Below are 17,496 nucleotides of genomic sequence, written 5' to 3' on the forward strand. Positions count from 1 at the left end.
CTTGTACCAAGCTGCACTTCTTAAGGTTCCACCAACTCAACAGAGACACCCCAGAGCAAGCCTCGGACACAGGAGACCTTGGGAACCAACCTGTGCAAACCACAGCATGATCAATGCAAACAATCTGGACAGGAGTTGAGGAAGCACTTTTTTTTTTGGTTTGTTTTTTTTTTTTTTGGTCTTTTTGAGACAGGGTCTCCCTGTAGCCCCAGCTGTCCTGGAACTCACTATGTAGACCAGACTGGCCTTGAACTGGCAGAGATCTGCCTGCCTCTACCTCCTGAGTGCTGGGATTAAAGGCGTGTGCCACCGTGCCCAGCTAGGAAGCACTTTTTAAGTGTGAAGAGAATATGTGGCCTAGGAAAAGCAGAGTGGAGTAAAGAATGGCAGATGGGGTGGGAAATGCCTTCTCAGCCTTTGTGGTTTTCCTGTGACTTCATTTCTAAATCACTAGCACCTAGGTCTGTCTTATTTACCCCCATCCTTATGACACAAGAAACGGTTAAATGAATAGATGAGTAGCCCAACTATCATGGGCAGTTCTGACTTTCTGAAATATGTCTTTTAATAACTTTTTTTAAAATATTGATTTTTCTTTATGAGAGAGAGAGCGAGAGCTAGAGCGAGAGCGAGAGCGAGAGCGAGAGCGAGAGAGAGAGAGAGAGAGAGAGAGAGAGAGAAAGAGAAATAGAGAATGCCTTTGAGTGGGAGCCTTAGGAGGTCAGAAAAGGATGTCCGGCAGTTGTAAGGCACCTGACATGAATGCAGGGACCCAAACCCAGGTCCTCTAGAAGAGCAGTAAAGGCTCCTAACCATTGAGTCATCTCTCCAGCCCCCGAGGTATGTTCATACAGGGAATTTCCTCACAATATTTCATCATTTCAAAATCTTGTAAATAAGAGAAATAGCAAGAGTATTTGAGCATCAAAGTAAATTGCAACACACACACACTCATACACACACACACACACACACATTAAAAAGTATGCTTGGATTTAAGTCTCATAAGCAGAATACACTAGTTTTACAGGTATGTAAATTGAATTCCTGGTTTGAGAATACTGTATTGAATGAGTCAAAAACTCCTGCTCTCCTTGCAAATCTTCAAACTGACAGGAACTTTTGGGAAAATTTATGGCGTTTGTCTTTTTTAAAAGCTATGCTCGTATAAATCCTACCAATGTGCTGTGAATGAGACTGTAAATCACATCACCGCCTTGAGTAATGGGCCTGATATTTCATGAGCCATGCCAGGATACCCAGAGGCTTTCACTGAGACAGAGTCTTCTGTAGTATGTAATACCCATCTACACTGAGAAGAGAAATTTTGATACTGACTGAAAATATTTTTTATCATAATTTTGCTGAAAGGAAAATAAATAGAAATCAATGGTGTTAAGTCTGTTGGTTTTAAAGAGGTCCATTAGTCACCCACAGAGGGAAAAAAGTAAAATCAATGGGAAAAAAATAGAACCAAGATGGTTCTAAATCAGTGTGGATGCACGTTCAAATTTTACATGTGAGAATGGTTGACACATCCAGTCCTAATGGAGGGATAGCGCTGACTAAAACTGAGCAAGAGGGAGGTGAGTGCAGAGAAACAGGGCAGACAAAATCCATGCCCGGAACCTGGATGCGGAAATCACAGACTCCCAGGGCCAAAGGCCAGGCGGGTAGCATGGAAGCCCTCCTCTTTAAAACCATGCACTGTAGGAGGAATGGGAGACTGGAGTAGTGTTGGGGGAAGGGGTCTGAGAGGAGCTGGGAATAGCTCAGCAGGAGGTGCATATGTGCATTTGACACTTGTTCTGTGAATATTCAATTCTACTGTGGAGAACAAGAAAATAAATGGAAACTCGCTGGGTGAAACTCGCTAGAAGCATTAAATTAGGTGAGGAAGTCAGTAACTATTGGGCTAAGAAAACAGAAAATATGTATGATGTACTGTGTGTTGTGCACAGGAGACTGTCATGGAATCTGATGATGCCCGTTCTGTCTAGATACCAAGCTCTCCCATGGTGCCCTGCCACCCTCCACCTCCACAGTCTACCATTCGATTTTGTTCATTCTTCACCTTCCTTCAAATGTCTCACTGAATGCCTGCCAGCTTCTCTAAAGAGCTTCCCTGAATCCCCAGGCTCCCTCCACCCCAGCCTGGTCCTGCCTGTTTCCTCAGTCCTCTAAAATGCCTCTTTCATACTAACCATCTGGGTACTGGAGGAGAGATGACATGCTCAAATTAATATTTGAAGGGGAAATGGAAGAGATGGGGCAGAACATAAGCTAGTGATAATAGAGTTGGCACTGCCGGCAGGTTTGAAAAGACAAGGGAAAAAAACCTCAATGTAGAGGTGAGGAACACTGATCTTTGTTTTACCCTGGCTGAGGCAACCTTGCAAGGGAGCGCTGGGAAACTACTCTGTCCTCATTTTCCTCCCTTCTCTTTGACCTCAGCCCAAGGGTTCCCACTGCCAAATCCACCATCATCCAGAGGATAAGAAACAAGTTAAAACAATCTTGCAGTTCAGCCTCTAGGGCTATAAGGGTGGAGAAGGCTGGAAAGGCCATAAAGAGGGCAAAGGATTGTATCTAGCATAGTCATATGTAGTTTTGTTCACATCAGCTCCTCCAAACAGTCCCAGTTACCTGGAGACAAGTCTTTGATGTCTGTATCCCTAGCATCTAACACATAGTAGAGTCATGGAAAACGCTTCAGGGTTGAATGAAAGCATATGGTAACTTGTGTATTGCTTGAAGGATTGTGCTTTCTGAGATTGCCACATGCTTTCTGGAATCCAAGGCAAAACAATAATTGGCATCTGATCAGAAGAGACAAGTTCTCTTAGTGCTCAATATTGGGATAAAGTGGAATTAGTCATGTGACTACTTTTGTAAGTGGCACTCAACTGCACAGTGGACAGTATTTTTAATGATGGAAACCACAGATGCAGACATATTCTGCATGGGGCCTGTTAAAAATATCAGCTCTTGATAAGTCCAGTGTTATAATATTAAAAAGTAACCTTAAGGTGAATTGAGAGTTAATGTTGTCTTACATTGATCTGAGACCAACTTGCAAGGAGGAGGTAGGGAAGGGAGAGGAGGGGGAGGGGAAGGAGGAGAAGGAGTAGGAAGGGAAATTATTGTTGAAGTCTTAGACTTCAATCTTGATAAACTTCCAGGACACTCCTCAGTGTATTCTCTTTTTTCATCAGTCAATCATTTAAAAGGACCAACTAACAAACTTGCATTGGGGTACAAAGAACCCCTCAGATGGCAGAAGCCTGTGTACTTGAATGTCTGTGGAAAGCCAAATCCTCTTCCAGCTCCCTGCAAACCTCTTTACTGAGAGCAAAAAATAAATCTTCAAAAACAATTTAAAAATTTTATTTTTATTTATGTGCATGTGCATTGCCTATATATATGTAAGTGCACTCTTGTGTGCCATGCCCACAGAGGCCAGAAGGGAGTGTCAGAGCCTCTGGAACTGGAGTTACTAATGGTTGTCAGCTGCCATGTGGTTGCTGGGAACACAACCCAGGTTTTTTGCAAGAGTAGTCAGTGCTCTTAACTGCTGAGCCATCTCTCTAGCCCAAGAAATAAATCTTTAATGTGATAAATCTCTGAGATTTGTTAAATTTTATAGCAAGCTGTTTTACTTAGGCTAATATACCTACAAAATATTAGTGTGAAATCTACATCTATACTTTGATTTTTTAAAACTTTTAAAATATTTTATTATTTTTATTATATGTCTATGAGTGTATTGCCTGCACGTAGGTAAGTGCACCCATGTCGTGCAAAGCTTGTGGAGGACAGAAGAGGCTGTCTGATCCCCTGGAACTGGAGTTACAGACAGTTGTTTGCTGGGATTCGAGCCTGAGTCTTCTGCAAGAACAGCCGGTGTTTTTAACCGCTGAACTGTCTCTCCAGCCCCTACTTTGGTTTGTTTAAAATGCTACTTTCATAGCTGTTAGTCCATGTCATGATCAATTATTTTTATGGAAGTCCTTTCCAGCTTGGATCTTGTAATAAGAGTATTCTTCTGTTCTATGAAAGAGATTTCCTTGGAACTGTTTTTGCTTGGAACATTACACAAAATAGAATGCCAACTAATCTGATGTATTGTGTAATGTGCAAAACAGTTTGGTATGTTATCTCTTTAGAGTCTTTCAACACCTTTGAGGAATATGCAAGTCTATTCTTGTCCCCACTTAATTTTTTCTTTACTTTGCTTATTGTGTGTGTGTGTGTGTAGGTCAGAGGACAAATTCTGGAGTTGGCTGATTCTGTCTTTCCACAGTTGATTCTGGGATCAAACTAGGTCTTCAGGCTTGCACGACAAGTGCCATTACCTGATGAGCCATCTCACTGGCCCTTGTGCCCATTTTATATGTGATGAAACTGAGACTAAGAAGGTTAAATATAAACTAGGAAAGCTAATTTACACAATTGTGTAAAGATTAAGTGAGGGAAAAAAATTTCACCTGTCTAGAATCTGGCACTGAAAGGTCCATTTCCTTTAGCTTTTCTGATTTTCTTGCAAGTTGATCTATTACTATGTAACAACCATTCCCAAATTGTGACTCATAGGACCTGAACTGGAAGCTGTGAACTGAGGGTGAGGGTAGTGACAGACCTTCTTGGGTAGCTCCTTTTCTTTCTTTGATCTCTCCACTTACCTGTTTACCTTGCAGTCCCAGGGAAACCAGGGCACTAACAGGCCATAGGATGAGGAGAGAGAGAGAGAGAGGGAAGGAAGGAGGAAAGGAGAGAGAGAGACAGAGAGAGAGAAAGAGAGAGAATGCTAACCTTGGAAAGAAATCACACTGTGGTACCCGAAGATTTTCTTAGAAGCAAACAATCAGGGTGGGGCATTATCTCCATGGGAATAAGAATTAAATTCCACTTTTTTAAAAAAAATTATTTTTATGTGTTTGAATGTTTTCCCTGCATGTATATAAATGCACCCATGTCATACAATACCCGCAGAGGTAGGAAGAAGGTGTTGGATCCTCTGGAACTGGAATTACAGATGGTTGTTAGCACCATGTAGGTGCTGGAAACTAAACTCAGGTCCTCTGAAAGAATAGCCAGTGCTCTTAACTGCTGAGCCATCTCTCCAGTCTCCAAATTCTACCCGATTGGAGGAAAGTCAAAGAATGTGTGAACACTGTTTTAAACTACCACAATCTCCTTTTATAAAACATTGCCTAAATTAGTGCAGACGTACAACCCGGAAATGCATAATTCATCTGAGGTGTTCAGCTGGTCCACCAATATTAGATCCAAATTCATAAATCAAAATTTCAGTTTCACTACACCAGAAAAAAGTCTCTGTGATCAGCCTTAACAGGCCCCAACTAGATACAGTCCTTTCAATTTCTTCAGGAAAATATAATTGTTTTGCAGGAAAAATATTACCCACAACAGTCATCCATAAGCACCTTCCAGGTTTCTCCTAAACACCTGTGCTTTTAATTTTTCCAACAAATGCACTCATCTGCGTGTTTCCCAGATACATCGCCTTTTGCTGTTATTATATTTGTACTGTTCTCTCTTCTCAAGATCCTTTTGTACTGATTCTCAGATCCACCACTTACGTGTCACCTCACCATCACCATCATCAAGCCTGCTGGGCTCTTCCTGTGGGCCAGTGAGGCTCTTTTCTTCTTCCTTTGTAACATGTACTCCAGGCTAGCCTCCAACTTGCTATATAGCTGAGGCTGGCTTTGGATCTTGCCTCTACTCAAGTGCTGGAATTACAGATGTGTGACACCACTCCCAGCTGGGGGAATATGTCCCAAGATCAGGATCTGGCACATGGCCTGAGGAACATGCTTTTGTGGCATTCTTTTAGGCCCAAACCGCCACAGTTGGAAACTTCTATTGAATTGAGTCATTTTAGAAAGCTCAAGGCTTTGAGCAATGGCATGGGTCTGATATCTCTGAGGTCTCACTAATGAGTTTCTGCAGTTCGTACTCTTTGGACTTCTAGTCCTTTCTGTGTTCCCACCGCGAAAGCTCACTGAGAGACTGGGGTAAGAATTAGTGAAATATGGGTAAATGGATGCTCTTTTCAGCAGTGGAGCTGGGTTTTCTGTACTGAAGCCAGTCCTAGCTCACATGAGTACTGTTGTGACATTTTGTAGTCACCACGTTTTAAAAAGTAACGAGATAGGTGCAATTGATTTGAATGGTTTTTTTGTTTGTTTTTGGTTTTTTTGAGACAAGATATCCCTGCAGCCCCAGCTGGCCTGGAACTATGTAGAACCAGAGAGGCCTTGAACTCACAGAAATCTGCCTGCCTTTGCCTAGTGCTGGGATGAAAGGTGTGGGCCACCAAGCCGGGCACTTGAATGCTTTTTTTTTTTTAACCCAATACAACCAAAGTATCACCATTTGGAAAATGTAACTAATATAAAGGCAGGAAATAGTTTCCATTCTTAGTTTTCATGCTAAGTCTTGGAATATGATGTGTGTTGTACAGCTCAAGTAGAACAAACGACATTTCAACTCAACAACCTGTGGCCTACGGACAGGACACCTAAGCTTAGATGTGGTTCCTTCCTTGGGCCTCTGACATCTCAACCTTTTTCTTCCAGGATTGCTCACCTTCTTACTTTCAGATCCCAGCTCAAAACACCTGTCCTGAAGACTCCATTTGATGTGGCCCTCTTCCTCCCTTCTCCCATTAACCTGTTTTGTTGTCAGTACAGAACGCAGCTCTTCTAGAACGACCTTACATTATTAACTATTTACTTGCTGTCTTTTCCATCAGGTCTTAGGCTTCCAGGGCCAGATCTTTTAAAAACCTGTTGTATCTTTTATGGTCTTCCTAGTCTCGGCACCACGCCTGGCCCATACAGGTTCAGTACACTCTGGGGACCAGAGCATCGGGCGTCTATAAAGTAGGCGGAGGGGGGCAGGTGTGACCCGCGTGCAGCCCGGCTTGGCCCCCTCCCTCGCCGGCGTGGGTGTGGGCGGGTGGGTGTGTGCGGGGTGTGCGCGGTAGAGCGCGCCAGCGAGTCGGGAACGCGAAGCCGGGAGGAGCCGTGAGCATAGCGGAGCCCGCATCGCCGGCCGGGCAGCTCGCAGGTGGGTGGGCTGCGCCCCCAGCCGCACTCGGGGTCCGCACCGCCCCCGCCCCCCCCGCCCCGGTCCCAAGGCAGTGCGGAGCCTGGAGGTTGCTCCGGAACCGAGCTGGGGACACTGTTCCCACCGCGCAGAGGCCGGCGACCCTCGGCGTCCAGGGTCCAGGCGCCCCGGACGCTGCGTTGTGGCCCCCGGGCGGCCTCCGAGCGCGCTCGGGAGGAGCGGGATCCCCGGGCGCCCGGTGAGTGGCGGCGTATCCCTCCCGGGAGGCTCTCCGGCAGAACCTTCACCGCGACCCGGGCTCCAGGGAAGGCCTGGCCGGGGCGAACTCGGTCGGGAGGACTAGGACCGCAGCCAGCCCACGGCCCCGGTGTCCGGGTGGGAACAGGTGGCGCGGGCTGGGTAGCCGCTTTGTGTGCGGCGCGGGGACCCGGGCGGGAGGCCTCCACCGGCCGCTTCCTTCCCGCCCCTGCTCCCCCGGGTGGCCGCACGCTGTCGGCCCGGTAACGGAGAGTCGTCAGGAATGTGCCTCCGGGGACCGCGAGGCTGGGTGGTGCGGGGGTGTGCAGGGGTGGCACCGCGGGCCGGAGCCTGCCTGCGGCTTCATTCTTCCGCTGCGCCCTGGAGGTGGGGAGCAGGTGGGCGTGGGCGGAGGGAGCGGAGGCGGGGACGCCAGGCACTTCCGGAGCTGCTTCCCAGCCCGCAGACCCACCCGCGATCGGGGACGTGGGGGGCCCTCGGGGGCCGAACTGGGGCGCCCCGAGCCTGGCTTTAACAAAGGGTGCGTCCCTCCAGTCTGCTCCCGGGAGACCTGGCCTTAGCCCTGGAGCTCTGCTTCTTTTAGGGTTGTCGTTTTATTCTTCCTTTTTTTTTTTTTTTTAAAAAGGTCTGGAGCTGGATGCATGAGGGGCCGGCAGAGGCGCAAGAAGCAGTGGTGATGGTCTGGGAAGCGGAGCTCAAGTGCCCTGGGCTTTGGTGAGGCGTTGACAGTTTATCATGACTGTGTTCAAGCAGGAAAACGTGGATGATTACTACGATACCGGCGAGGAACTTGGCAGGTACCAGGAGTGGCGGAAGCGCGCGCCGCTGGGTGTGGGAAGGCAGATATAGAGGGCAGTGGGCGTTAAACAAATGCAGTTTGAATGTGGCACCCTCGTCCTTCTCCGAGATGTGCAAATTATAGAGAAAACAGTTGCTAATAAACCCAGGGAAGGCCTGGGACCAGAAATAAACTGCTTGATCCAAGGCAGTGGAGGACTGGCCGCCTTTCAGTGCTTAATTTTTATGCAGTGTATTGATCAGAACCCCTGGACAAGAACAGATTTAATTGTCTGCACTAACTCCTGTCAGCCTTCTCCCTTCTGAAGCAATTAGGCAAACGCTAAGATTCTAACTGCATCTGGAGTGAGCTCCAGTGTGTGATTTAAGCGGAACACAAATTAATTAATGGGCTTTTAAAATTTTAATACTCTTCCCCTGTGCTGAATTTTCAGTGTAACAGGAGCCAGGATTGGTAGGTAGGTAGGTAGTGGAAACTTGCTAGATGTTGGGTGTGAATTTTAAAACTTCTTCAACCAGGAATTTGATTACCTGCATGGTGATGGTGATGGCTTCGGTACCATTTGTGATGTTAAATTTTTAACAAATCAATGAGAGCCTAGTGCAGCTGTCTGGATTCAGAGCTTATTTCCACCGGTGGGAGCTGTGATTCTCAGCACAGTGTTTTCAGCTTCTAACTGAACAAAGAATGATTTCTATGGAAGCATCCAAGGACGGGTGGCTGTTTTGAGTATTCTGTGGAGTGCATTGATTTCTGCTTTATGTTAGCAAAAAACTCAGTTTTCAGACCTACATTTAAAAATCGGTTTGTGGAATTTGTGTATTTGCGTTGTGACTAAAGTAGGCAAAAGGATCTTTAAACAAACATGGTATATAGTTACTCATACAGTGTGTGGATTGAAATTTGTATTTTTCCACATGTACCTGATATCCTCATACCAACCTTTTTTTTTTCTCTTCTTCATGGAAAGGAAATCTAAAAAAATCCACACCCTAGATTACCTAATGGGAATTGTGAAACATGTCTTTACTTAAACTTAAAAAATTCAAATGATAGCTCAGGAATGAAAATGAATTTTTTGTAAGAAGTTGCTGTAACAGAATATTTGTGTGTGTGTTCTATGTTGGTGATCAGACCCTGTGATTATGAAGAGATAACTATATATTGGAGATTTTAGTGAGTGAATAAAAAGCAAGGTTCTAAAAAAAAATCACATTTCATGAATATGGTTAAGATTGATGTTTAAGAGTGTGCAGTTGAAATGCTTGGCTTAACTGGAATTAAATCACCCTGGCCTGTGGTTTACAGCAAGAGGGGTGTATGTGGAATTTTCTTTTGGAACTAGAAAATAGGGTGTAGAAAAGGATTCCAATTCCATTTCTGTGAGGTTGCCTGATTCTATAAATTCTCTTGCAAAAACAAATGGTTGGTTAAAATTAGGTGAGATGATTGCTTTATGAATAAAGTGTGTTGACCTTGTTCACATTAAGATCTTTTGATGGAATTATATATTAAGAGAAAGGGGGAAAAGGGAAGCTTCCCTGTGGTTGGCAAGAGGATTTGTGATCCTCACTGTGTGGGTGTAATGACTGGGGAGATGGTTTGCTCATTTGTCACTAGCATTGTGCTTTGATTTTGGCTCTGTCTACATTTCTGTGTATAGCTTTTCTCTCCTCTGTACAAGACTAATTGATGAGTTGTTTATTAAATAATTCATGTGGTCCAAGAATTTTAAAAAGAAGTGCACTGGAAATAGTGGGTGGTGGGGATTTTAAAAGTAAAACATACATACCCATCCATCTTGTATAACTGCTCTTGTTTTTGCCAAAAGATGGAACGAATGGTTGACTTTTTCCAAAGATTTCCCATGTCCTGTGGTCCTATGTCTGTCTTGGATATAGTCACTTTAATGTAAGCTGAAGAGGTAGGTAGATGCTACTTATGTGATGCCATCTGTCATTGGAGGATGAGAGTGGAGAAAGATGTTCAAGGACAGAGATGTGAAAATGGGCAAATGTGTGGCACTAACACAAGGCAGTTCTGAGCACTGCTGTAAGCTGTGAGCAGTGACTGCTGAGGAGAGCAGCATCCAGGACTTAAGACTTTGTCTTTTCTTAATGGTTTATTTTATTTTTATTTATGTGTATCTCTGTGTGTGTCTCTGTCTGTCACATGAGTGCAGGTGCATACAGAGGCCAGAAGAGGGCATCAGATTCTCTGGAGCTTGAACTACAGGTGGTTATGAGCCACATGATGTGGTTGATGGGAAATGATTTCAGGTTTTCCAGAAGAGCAGCATGTACTCTTAACAACTGAGCCATCTTTCCAGCCCCGTCTGTGTGTCCTTAATAATCATTAAGTGGTAGCTGCTCACCTTATAAATGGTCTGAGAAAGTCCGTATCTAGAAGGGAAAATGACAGAGCAGTAGAACACACTGTTATTTTACTGTTGGGAAAACAAAGAGTGTGTGTGTTTGAATGCATATCCATGTATCTGTGTGTTGCCCAAGACCTTTATAACTACATGTTTTTTTCAGGTGTGGTTGGTTAGACCAACCGCTGGACAGGTAGCCTAGATCTGATAGCTTTATAATTTGAACAGGTCACCCACCTATTCTGGTATACATAGGGGGCCATGGGCGTTAAACAAATGCAGTTTGAATCAGGCATACCCCTCTTCCTTCTCTGAGATATGAAAATTACAGAGAAAACACTACTATTCTGACCCTTGGGCTCTTCATCTATGCAATGAGAAACCTAGTATTATTTCACAGATGTAGAAAATCAATCTAACATTGAAAAGCAGTTTATAAAGAGTTAAATGAGAACAGGTATCTGTAGGACTGGTCAAGATAGATGGTGTTCTAGGTAGGCTGATACACTTGTTAATTCTTTAAGTTTCTGTTTACCTTCTTGAGGAGGAGGCCACTGTGTGAAAAGGTCTTGTTGGAGACCATTGTTATAGCTGACAGCTTTGGTCTGTCTGATTCGGCATCATTCGGCCATGGTCTGGTGCTCTGTTCTCCAAGCAGAAGCAAAGAGGCCCAACATCTTTAGAAGACTTTGGTGACCCTCACTGTTGACTCCAGGAGGCTGTCCAGCACCCCACCCTCTCCACCAGAGTGCTGAACACAGAATCTCCTTGGTGGTATACACTGCTCCCTGAGAGGAGTTCTGATAAATGCAGTTTTCTTGTCTGCTGTTGCACCAGGTCATTTTAACAGCCCAGCACTCCCTGGAATATCTTACCACCTCGGGCTTTGGGCAGCTGCTTGCTGGCTAGCCCACCAGTGGCTCTGGTTATGCTCTTGGCTGTCAGCCTGACTTATGAGTCTCCTGCTTCTTGTCCACTGCTTTACTGAGGGACTGGCCCTCTCCTCTGCCCCTTAGCCTGCCCTTATGTGACCTATGGTCTACTTCTTTAGTAAGTCTTTTCCGTAATAATTTTAAAAATATTTATTCACTTTTTATTTATGTGTATGTGCATATGTGTGTGCAGGTGTGTGCACATGTACATGTGCATGAAGGCCAGAAGAGGGGTCAGGTGACCCCCTCTATCACTCTTTGCCTTGTTCCTTTGAGGCAGGGTCTGTTCCTGAACCTGGACTCTGTCACTCACATTTTCTTGGCTCGGCTGGAAGCCAGCAAGCTCCAGCCATCTCCTGTCTCTTCCTTCACTCTCAGAGCTGTGGACCTGGGGTTTCAGGTGTTATGTGGGATGCCTGGCTTGTTATGTGAGTGCTAGTATCTGAATTTCAGTTCTTGATTGCACAGCATGCACTCTTAAGCACTGAGGCATCTCTGCAGCCCCTCCGTGATGATTTTTTCCCTTACAGAAGACAGTTGACTTGTCTGCAGCACCATGTTCCCGCCGGGGTTTCAATCACTGCTCCTCTTGGCCCTTGCAGCTTGTTCTGGAGTTCCTTTGGGTGTGCTCTGTGGTCTGGTGTCACTGTGGTCCTTACTCTAGGATGTACAGTGTGCTGAAGACACACAAGGTGATGTGTGATCCATGAATGAACAAATGTAGAGCGCCAGGGCCACATTAAGATCAGAATGGGGTGGACTTCAAGTGCAGAGGCTGATGCTATTGGTGCCTTGTGGATTCACCTTGGTATATTGATTTGGAAAATGGGAAGACACCCACATTTACAGGTGTAGGTGAATTAGAGACCCTGGCTCTGAACATCTGACATACAGTCACTGCCTGATGCGTTCCGTTTAACATCCTGTTTTCCGTATCAAAGCAAGTGTCACTTCAAATTGTCTACTTGATTGCCCATGGTACAATGACCTTGAACTTGTTCATCATTTAATGCCTAACTAGATATGCAGCACTTAGTAGGTGCTCAGCAAATGCATGGTGATTGGGTCGATGCATGAAGAGTACCTTGAGAAATGTATAGATATCGGTAAGTGGTGACCTGACCATGGTGAGCAGACACTGAGGATGCTGAAACCAAAGCTCACAGAAATGAAGACTGCTTTCACGTCTCCAGACTCTGCCACCCAACAGGAAGGAGCACAGCTGCTGAATTTTCCAAGTCTGAGATCAGTTTTAAGCAAAATAATTGCAGTGGAGCTTTAACTGTTTCACATTAGCTGAATAATGGGTGGAGGGCAGTAATTCAGATTGGTTGTATTCTCATTTGTCATAAAATCTGTAGGCATTTTAACTGGAGTAAGAAATAGAGAGCTGAGGACAGTGGTCACCCCGTGAGGCCAGGAGGGAGAAGGCATTCCGGTGAGTGTTCTCTGTGGCAGCCGGCCTCTGAGGCTGCAGCTGGGCTGAGTAGTGAGGTCAGCCTGGTCCAGCAGAGCTAGGTGGAGTTTTTCTCTTCTCATTTCTGACTGAATGTTCTCAGATGTTTCCTCTGAAAGGCAAGACCGCAGAGCTTTAAGAGGTAAAGCTGAGACACAGTCATGTGCTGTGTAATGATGTTTATAATGGAGCCGAGGGATTCCCATTGTCTGCTGATGTCATCGCCATTGTCCTGGTGAGGCCACACATATCACTAATGTGGAGGTTGGGTAAGCACACCCCAATTGTATGGGCAGCTGTATGAACCTGTAACACGTATAGCTTTGCGTAGCACATTATACTTGACAATCGTAAGTAGCTGTTACTGTGTATTTACTGTGCTGTACTTTTAATCGTTTAGCATGAACTCCTACGTATGAAGAAAAGCTTACTGTAAGCAGTATTCTGAGTTACACCAGCTGCAGCCATCTGTTTTCAACGTCAGGAGGCCATATTGAGTGATGGACACATGGTGCAGCCATGTTGTAAGCACACTGTGATGTCAGCACAATGGAGAGTCTGCCTGACGACATACTTCTCAGCATGTATCTTGTCCTTAGGTGATGTGTCTCTGTACATATGCTAGCAGTGCCTTGTGCATTTTGGGAAGGTCTAATAAAGCCATGCAGGCAGAATGTTGGTAGTGTTAGTAATGGCAGTTTGTTTGAAGGCTCGCTTTCCCTTCTGGGGTTGAACTTGGGTTTCAGCGGTACCAGTAGCAGAGGGGGTTTGGAGCTAACTTCCTGGGCTACATGCATGCTCTTTTTAGCCCACCTCCAGTAACCTAAAAGGTCCATTGCATTGATAAGCCCCAGGAAAACCCACTGTGAACACACTGAGGGGTGCTCAGATTCATTCCATGAGTTACATACAAGCACTTAACCAGGAGAGGGAACCATTTGTCTTCCTGTCTCCCAGTAGAGTTTTTAATTCCTGAAGGCATAAGCTAGTTCCCTCCAGGTGGGGTGGGAAGAGGTGGGTGAGTGAGTGGGGAGGTACTAAAGCCACTGCACTGTACCTCCTGAGATGGTATGGGGGGGTGCAGATGACAAAGTCAAGGTTATGTTGCTCGAGTAAGCAAGGAAATGTATTCTTAATTCAGAGTCAATTGCTATGTATACCCAACCTAGCTAAGCATTTTATAGAAATAAAAACATGATCTCAGTAGTGATGGATTTCTGATCACCTTCGGGAGGGGAGTGGCTTCCCCTAGTGCCAGGCAGCCCCCAGACCTTAGGGACCACAGGGTGGAGGAAGCCTGGATGGTCAGCATCCTCCTTTCCATTTACCTGGTCAGTGTTTAGTTAGGCCCAGTGGCTTTCCCAAGACAGCTGGTTAATAGGTGACAAGAGACAGCCGCAGATCTTTGGGTAGGACTGAACTGTTGTCTGCAGTACTTGGGATGTGGCATTTTCCTCTTTTCAGCCAAATCAAGTTGGTATTTTGGGAGGTATTTTGGGCAGCTCTGTCATACCAGTCCACTTCAACAGACACATCGCGAGGTTGGCTAGGAATAGTGTATTAGTTATCGTTACTGCATTGCTATGACAAATACATAACAAAAACACCGTGAGGGATTTTTGGCTCATGGTTTCACAGGGTGTTCCTGTCCATCACGGTGGAGAAGGCATGGTAGAGCATCTCAGCCCATGACAATGAGAATGTCTGGTAGGCACTGTTCATGTAGTGGTGGACCAAGAATCAGACAATAAAAGCCATTGCCAGAGGCTGGGCTCAAACTTCAGAGGCCTTCCCCTAGTGACCTGCTTCCTTCAGCCCCACCTCCTAAAGGTTCCTCAGCCTCCTGGGGTGCCTGTGGAGGACATTTCGGATTAAAACTGTGGTATAGTATCCACTTCATCGAAATTTTTCATTAGAATTCTGCCAAAGCCATAGGCTCCTATCCTGTCGGTACTCCCTCAGGCCATAAGAATGTACTGACTGGAACTTTCTTTCCTTTTCCAAATGGCTTGTGCTATGTAATTACATGTGTTAGCACATGGCATAATGTTTGGTCAAGTCTCAAAGTTAAGGTTGAGTATTTTAGAAACTTCACAAAACTCTTGCGTTATGTTTTAACTTCCAGATAATGTGGTGTGTAAGAATCTGGTCTCTCCCCTGGGTCTCTTCCTAAATGGCCAGTAGCTTTGCATTTCATTGAGTAGTGCTGGTCTTTCCAGCTTAGAACTTGTGTGGGATCAATTGGAATTTCCTGTGGAAGGTGATGGTCAGTTGTTTTCTTTTGGTTTGGGACAACTTTATCTGAGCAAAGTTCATCATCTCTTGGCCTTCCAGGCAACTTCGTAGCAATATAATTATCAATCACAAGTCTAGTACTGCCTTTCTTGACATTCTAAATGAATTCTAAGCATTTAGTTAGGATAGGGTGGGGGAAAGAAAGTAGGCATTTGATTTTCTATGTCCTCCAACTAAAGTGGTTTAAAATAACTCTCTGACTTGCGTATCTTTCGTAGGTAAAACCAAAGGGATGGAGACAGGAGGATCACTCCGACTCCTGGCCATTAGCCTACCTCTGGGTTACTGAGAGACCCTGTCTCAAGGGAATAGAGCAGAGCCCACAGCCTCCTCCTCTGGCCTCCATGAAGGTCAGGTACACACCCACGCATGCATACACCACGCATAGTCCCCAATTATCTTTAAGCTCTTTGTGTAGTATGCGTATGAAACAAATGAATTTTATGCCTAGACTTTGGTTCCATCACTTAGATCCCTGTGTGTGTATATGCAAGTATTCTGAAATCTTAAAAGCACATAGAAATCAGAAACACTTGAGGTCTCAGTTGTTTTGGAAAAGGGTTGTTTAACCTCTGTAAGTTTTCATTTTGTTGTTGAATGCTTCTGCCAGTAGTTTCTTTTTCTCCTTTTGAAACCATGTAACTTCTTTTTTTAGGTACTCAAGACTGAACCTAGAGGCTTGTGCAGCTGAGACAAAAGCTGTACCATTGAGTCACACCCCACCCAACTGTTAACTTTTGCTTTTTGGTGTACGCTCATGTGCCTGGGCACAAATTTAGGTGCAGGTGTGAGCTCATATTTGTGGAGACCACAGGTTGTTCCTTGGGACCTATATACATTTTTTAAATGTGTTCAAGTGGATTCCTTTCATATGTGTAAGTGCACCTATGTTGTGCAATGCCTGCAGAGGTCAGAAGAGGGCGTCAGATGCCCAGGAACTGGAGTTACGGATGGTTGTTAGCTGCCTTCAGGGTGCTAAGAATTGAACCCCAGTCCTCTGCAAGAGCAGATCAGCCAGTGCTCTTAACCACTGGGCCTTCTTTCCAGCCCCACAGCTTGGTTTTTGAGATAATGTCTAGCTGGCCGGTGAGCTCTAGAGATTCACATATCTCCACCTCATAACACTGGGATTACATGTATGTACCACCATGTTTGGCTGAGTGCTAGGGATTGAACTCAGCTTTTCATGCTTGTGTAGCAAATACTCTACTGATTGAACTAGCTTCCCAGCCCCCACCTTTTACTTTTTAACATAAATATTTCCAGAAGGATTTTTGAGACATTACAATAATTGCCCATGCCTGGTTTGCAGTGTAGAATTTTTCAGTTAAGTACAATGTGTAAATAAAGTACTCTCACTCTCTTTCTTCAGTCTCATCCTAAAGAGGGTTAGCTTTTTCTTTGGGCTTCTTAATCTGTCTGCTCAGCAACACATAGGTTTGTCTGTGATCAGGCTGCACGGTAGGCATGGTTTGTACATTTTAGGTGCTGTGAGAACAAAATAGGCAGTTATGCTGGGAAAGATGTGAAGAGGTCAGTATTTAGTGTCAGCTCAGCTCTGATGTGCCCATCTTCCGTTAAGTTCTTTGTTGCTTTGCCTCCCCTGTACGGCTTATTTTTTTTCATCTGTGGTTTGTATTAAGTAGCAGAAATATGTGTCTGTGGAAGAGTGATGAAGTGCCCCAACCCTTTGAGTTATCATGTTTAATAGACTAGGAGTTGCATGTCGTTGGGTGTATAGAAAAGCTGTAGGTGCCAAAGGTGCATGTACCCTGTAGACTATAGACGTAAAAGACGACCCCTCAAAATAGAGAGGCTGAATCACGTGTGCTGCACACAGATGCTGTCTTAGAAATTTGGTAAGCCAACAGGTGCTAAAAACTTAGCTTCTACCTTAAAAATAGAGATTGAGCATCCCTAATCTGAACATGTAAAATCCAGTGTTCTAGAATCCAAACTGTTTAATTACTGATAATTATGGTCAAAATGTTTTGCTTTTTTTGATTTTCAGATTAGGAAAGTTCAACTGGTGACTTTATGCAGATATTTCAAAATCTAAAAAAAACTGTGACATTTGGTCCTGAGTTCAGATCCCTAGCACCTATGTAAAAGCTGGGTGAGACAACAGGTTCCCAGGGTTCACATTTACATGCATTCATGTGAGGATGTAAACGCACACGAAAGTTGTCTCCACCTGTTCTCTTTGCAACTTTGAGTTTCTCCAATCAGCTGTGCTCTGCTATTAGGCAAGAGGGAGACTTCCAGTGCTGTAGTTCTTGGGAGT

At 44.8% G+C, this 17,496-nt stretch overlaps 1 protein-coding gene across 4 annotated transcripts in view; it reads left to right on the forward strand.

Annotated features, from left to right (window-relative positions):
• Positions 1-7,024: 7,024 nt before the first annotated feature.
• Positions 7,025-17,496, forward strand: part of Dapk1 (death associated protein kinase 1) — a 207,803-nt gene continuing 197,331 nt past the window's right edge. Inside the window, exons 1-2 of one of the 4 annotated variants that reach the window (XM_008833093.2) lie at positions 7,025-7,098; positions 7,982-8,153. In XM_008833093.2, coding sequence (XP_008831315.1) covers positions 8,092-8,153 — 62 coding nt within the window. In that variant the 5' untranslated portion in view covers positions 7,025-7,098; positions 7,982-8,091. Of the gene's footprint in view, positions 7,099-7,260; positions 7,337-7,673; positions 7,723-7,766; positions 7,877-7,981; positions 8,154-17,496 lie in introns of those variants that run through there. The other 3 variants (XM_008833095.3, XM_008833094.2, XM_008833096.2) reach the window with 3 other exon arrangements.

This window comes from Nannospalax galili, unplaced genomic scaffold, assembly GCF_000622305.1.
Source record: "Nannospalax galili isolate Female #2095 unplaced genomic scaffold, S.galili_v1.0 scaffold1096, whole genome shotgun sequence".
Lineage (NCBI taxonomy): Eukaryota > Metazoa > Chordata > Mammalia > Rodentia > Spalacidae > Nannospalax > Nannospalax galili.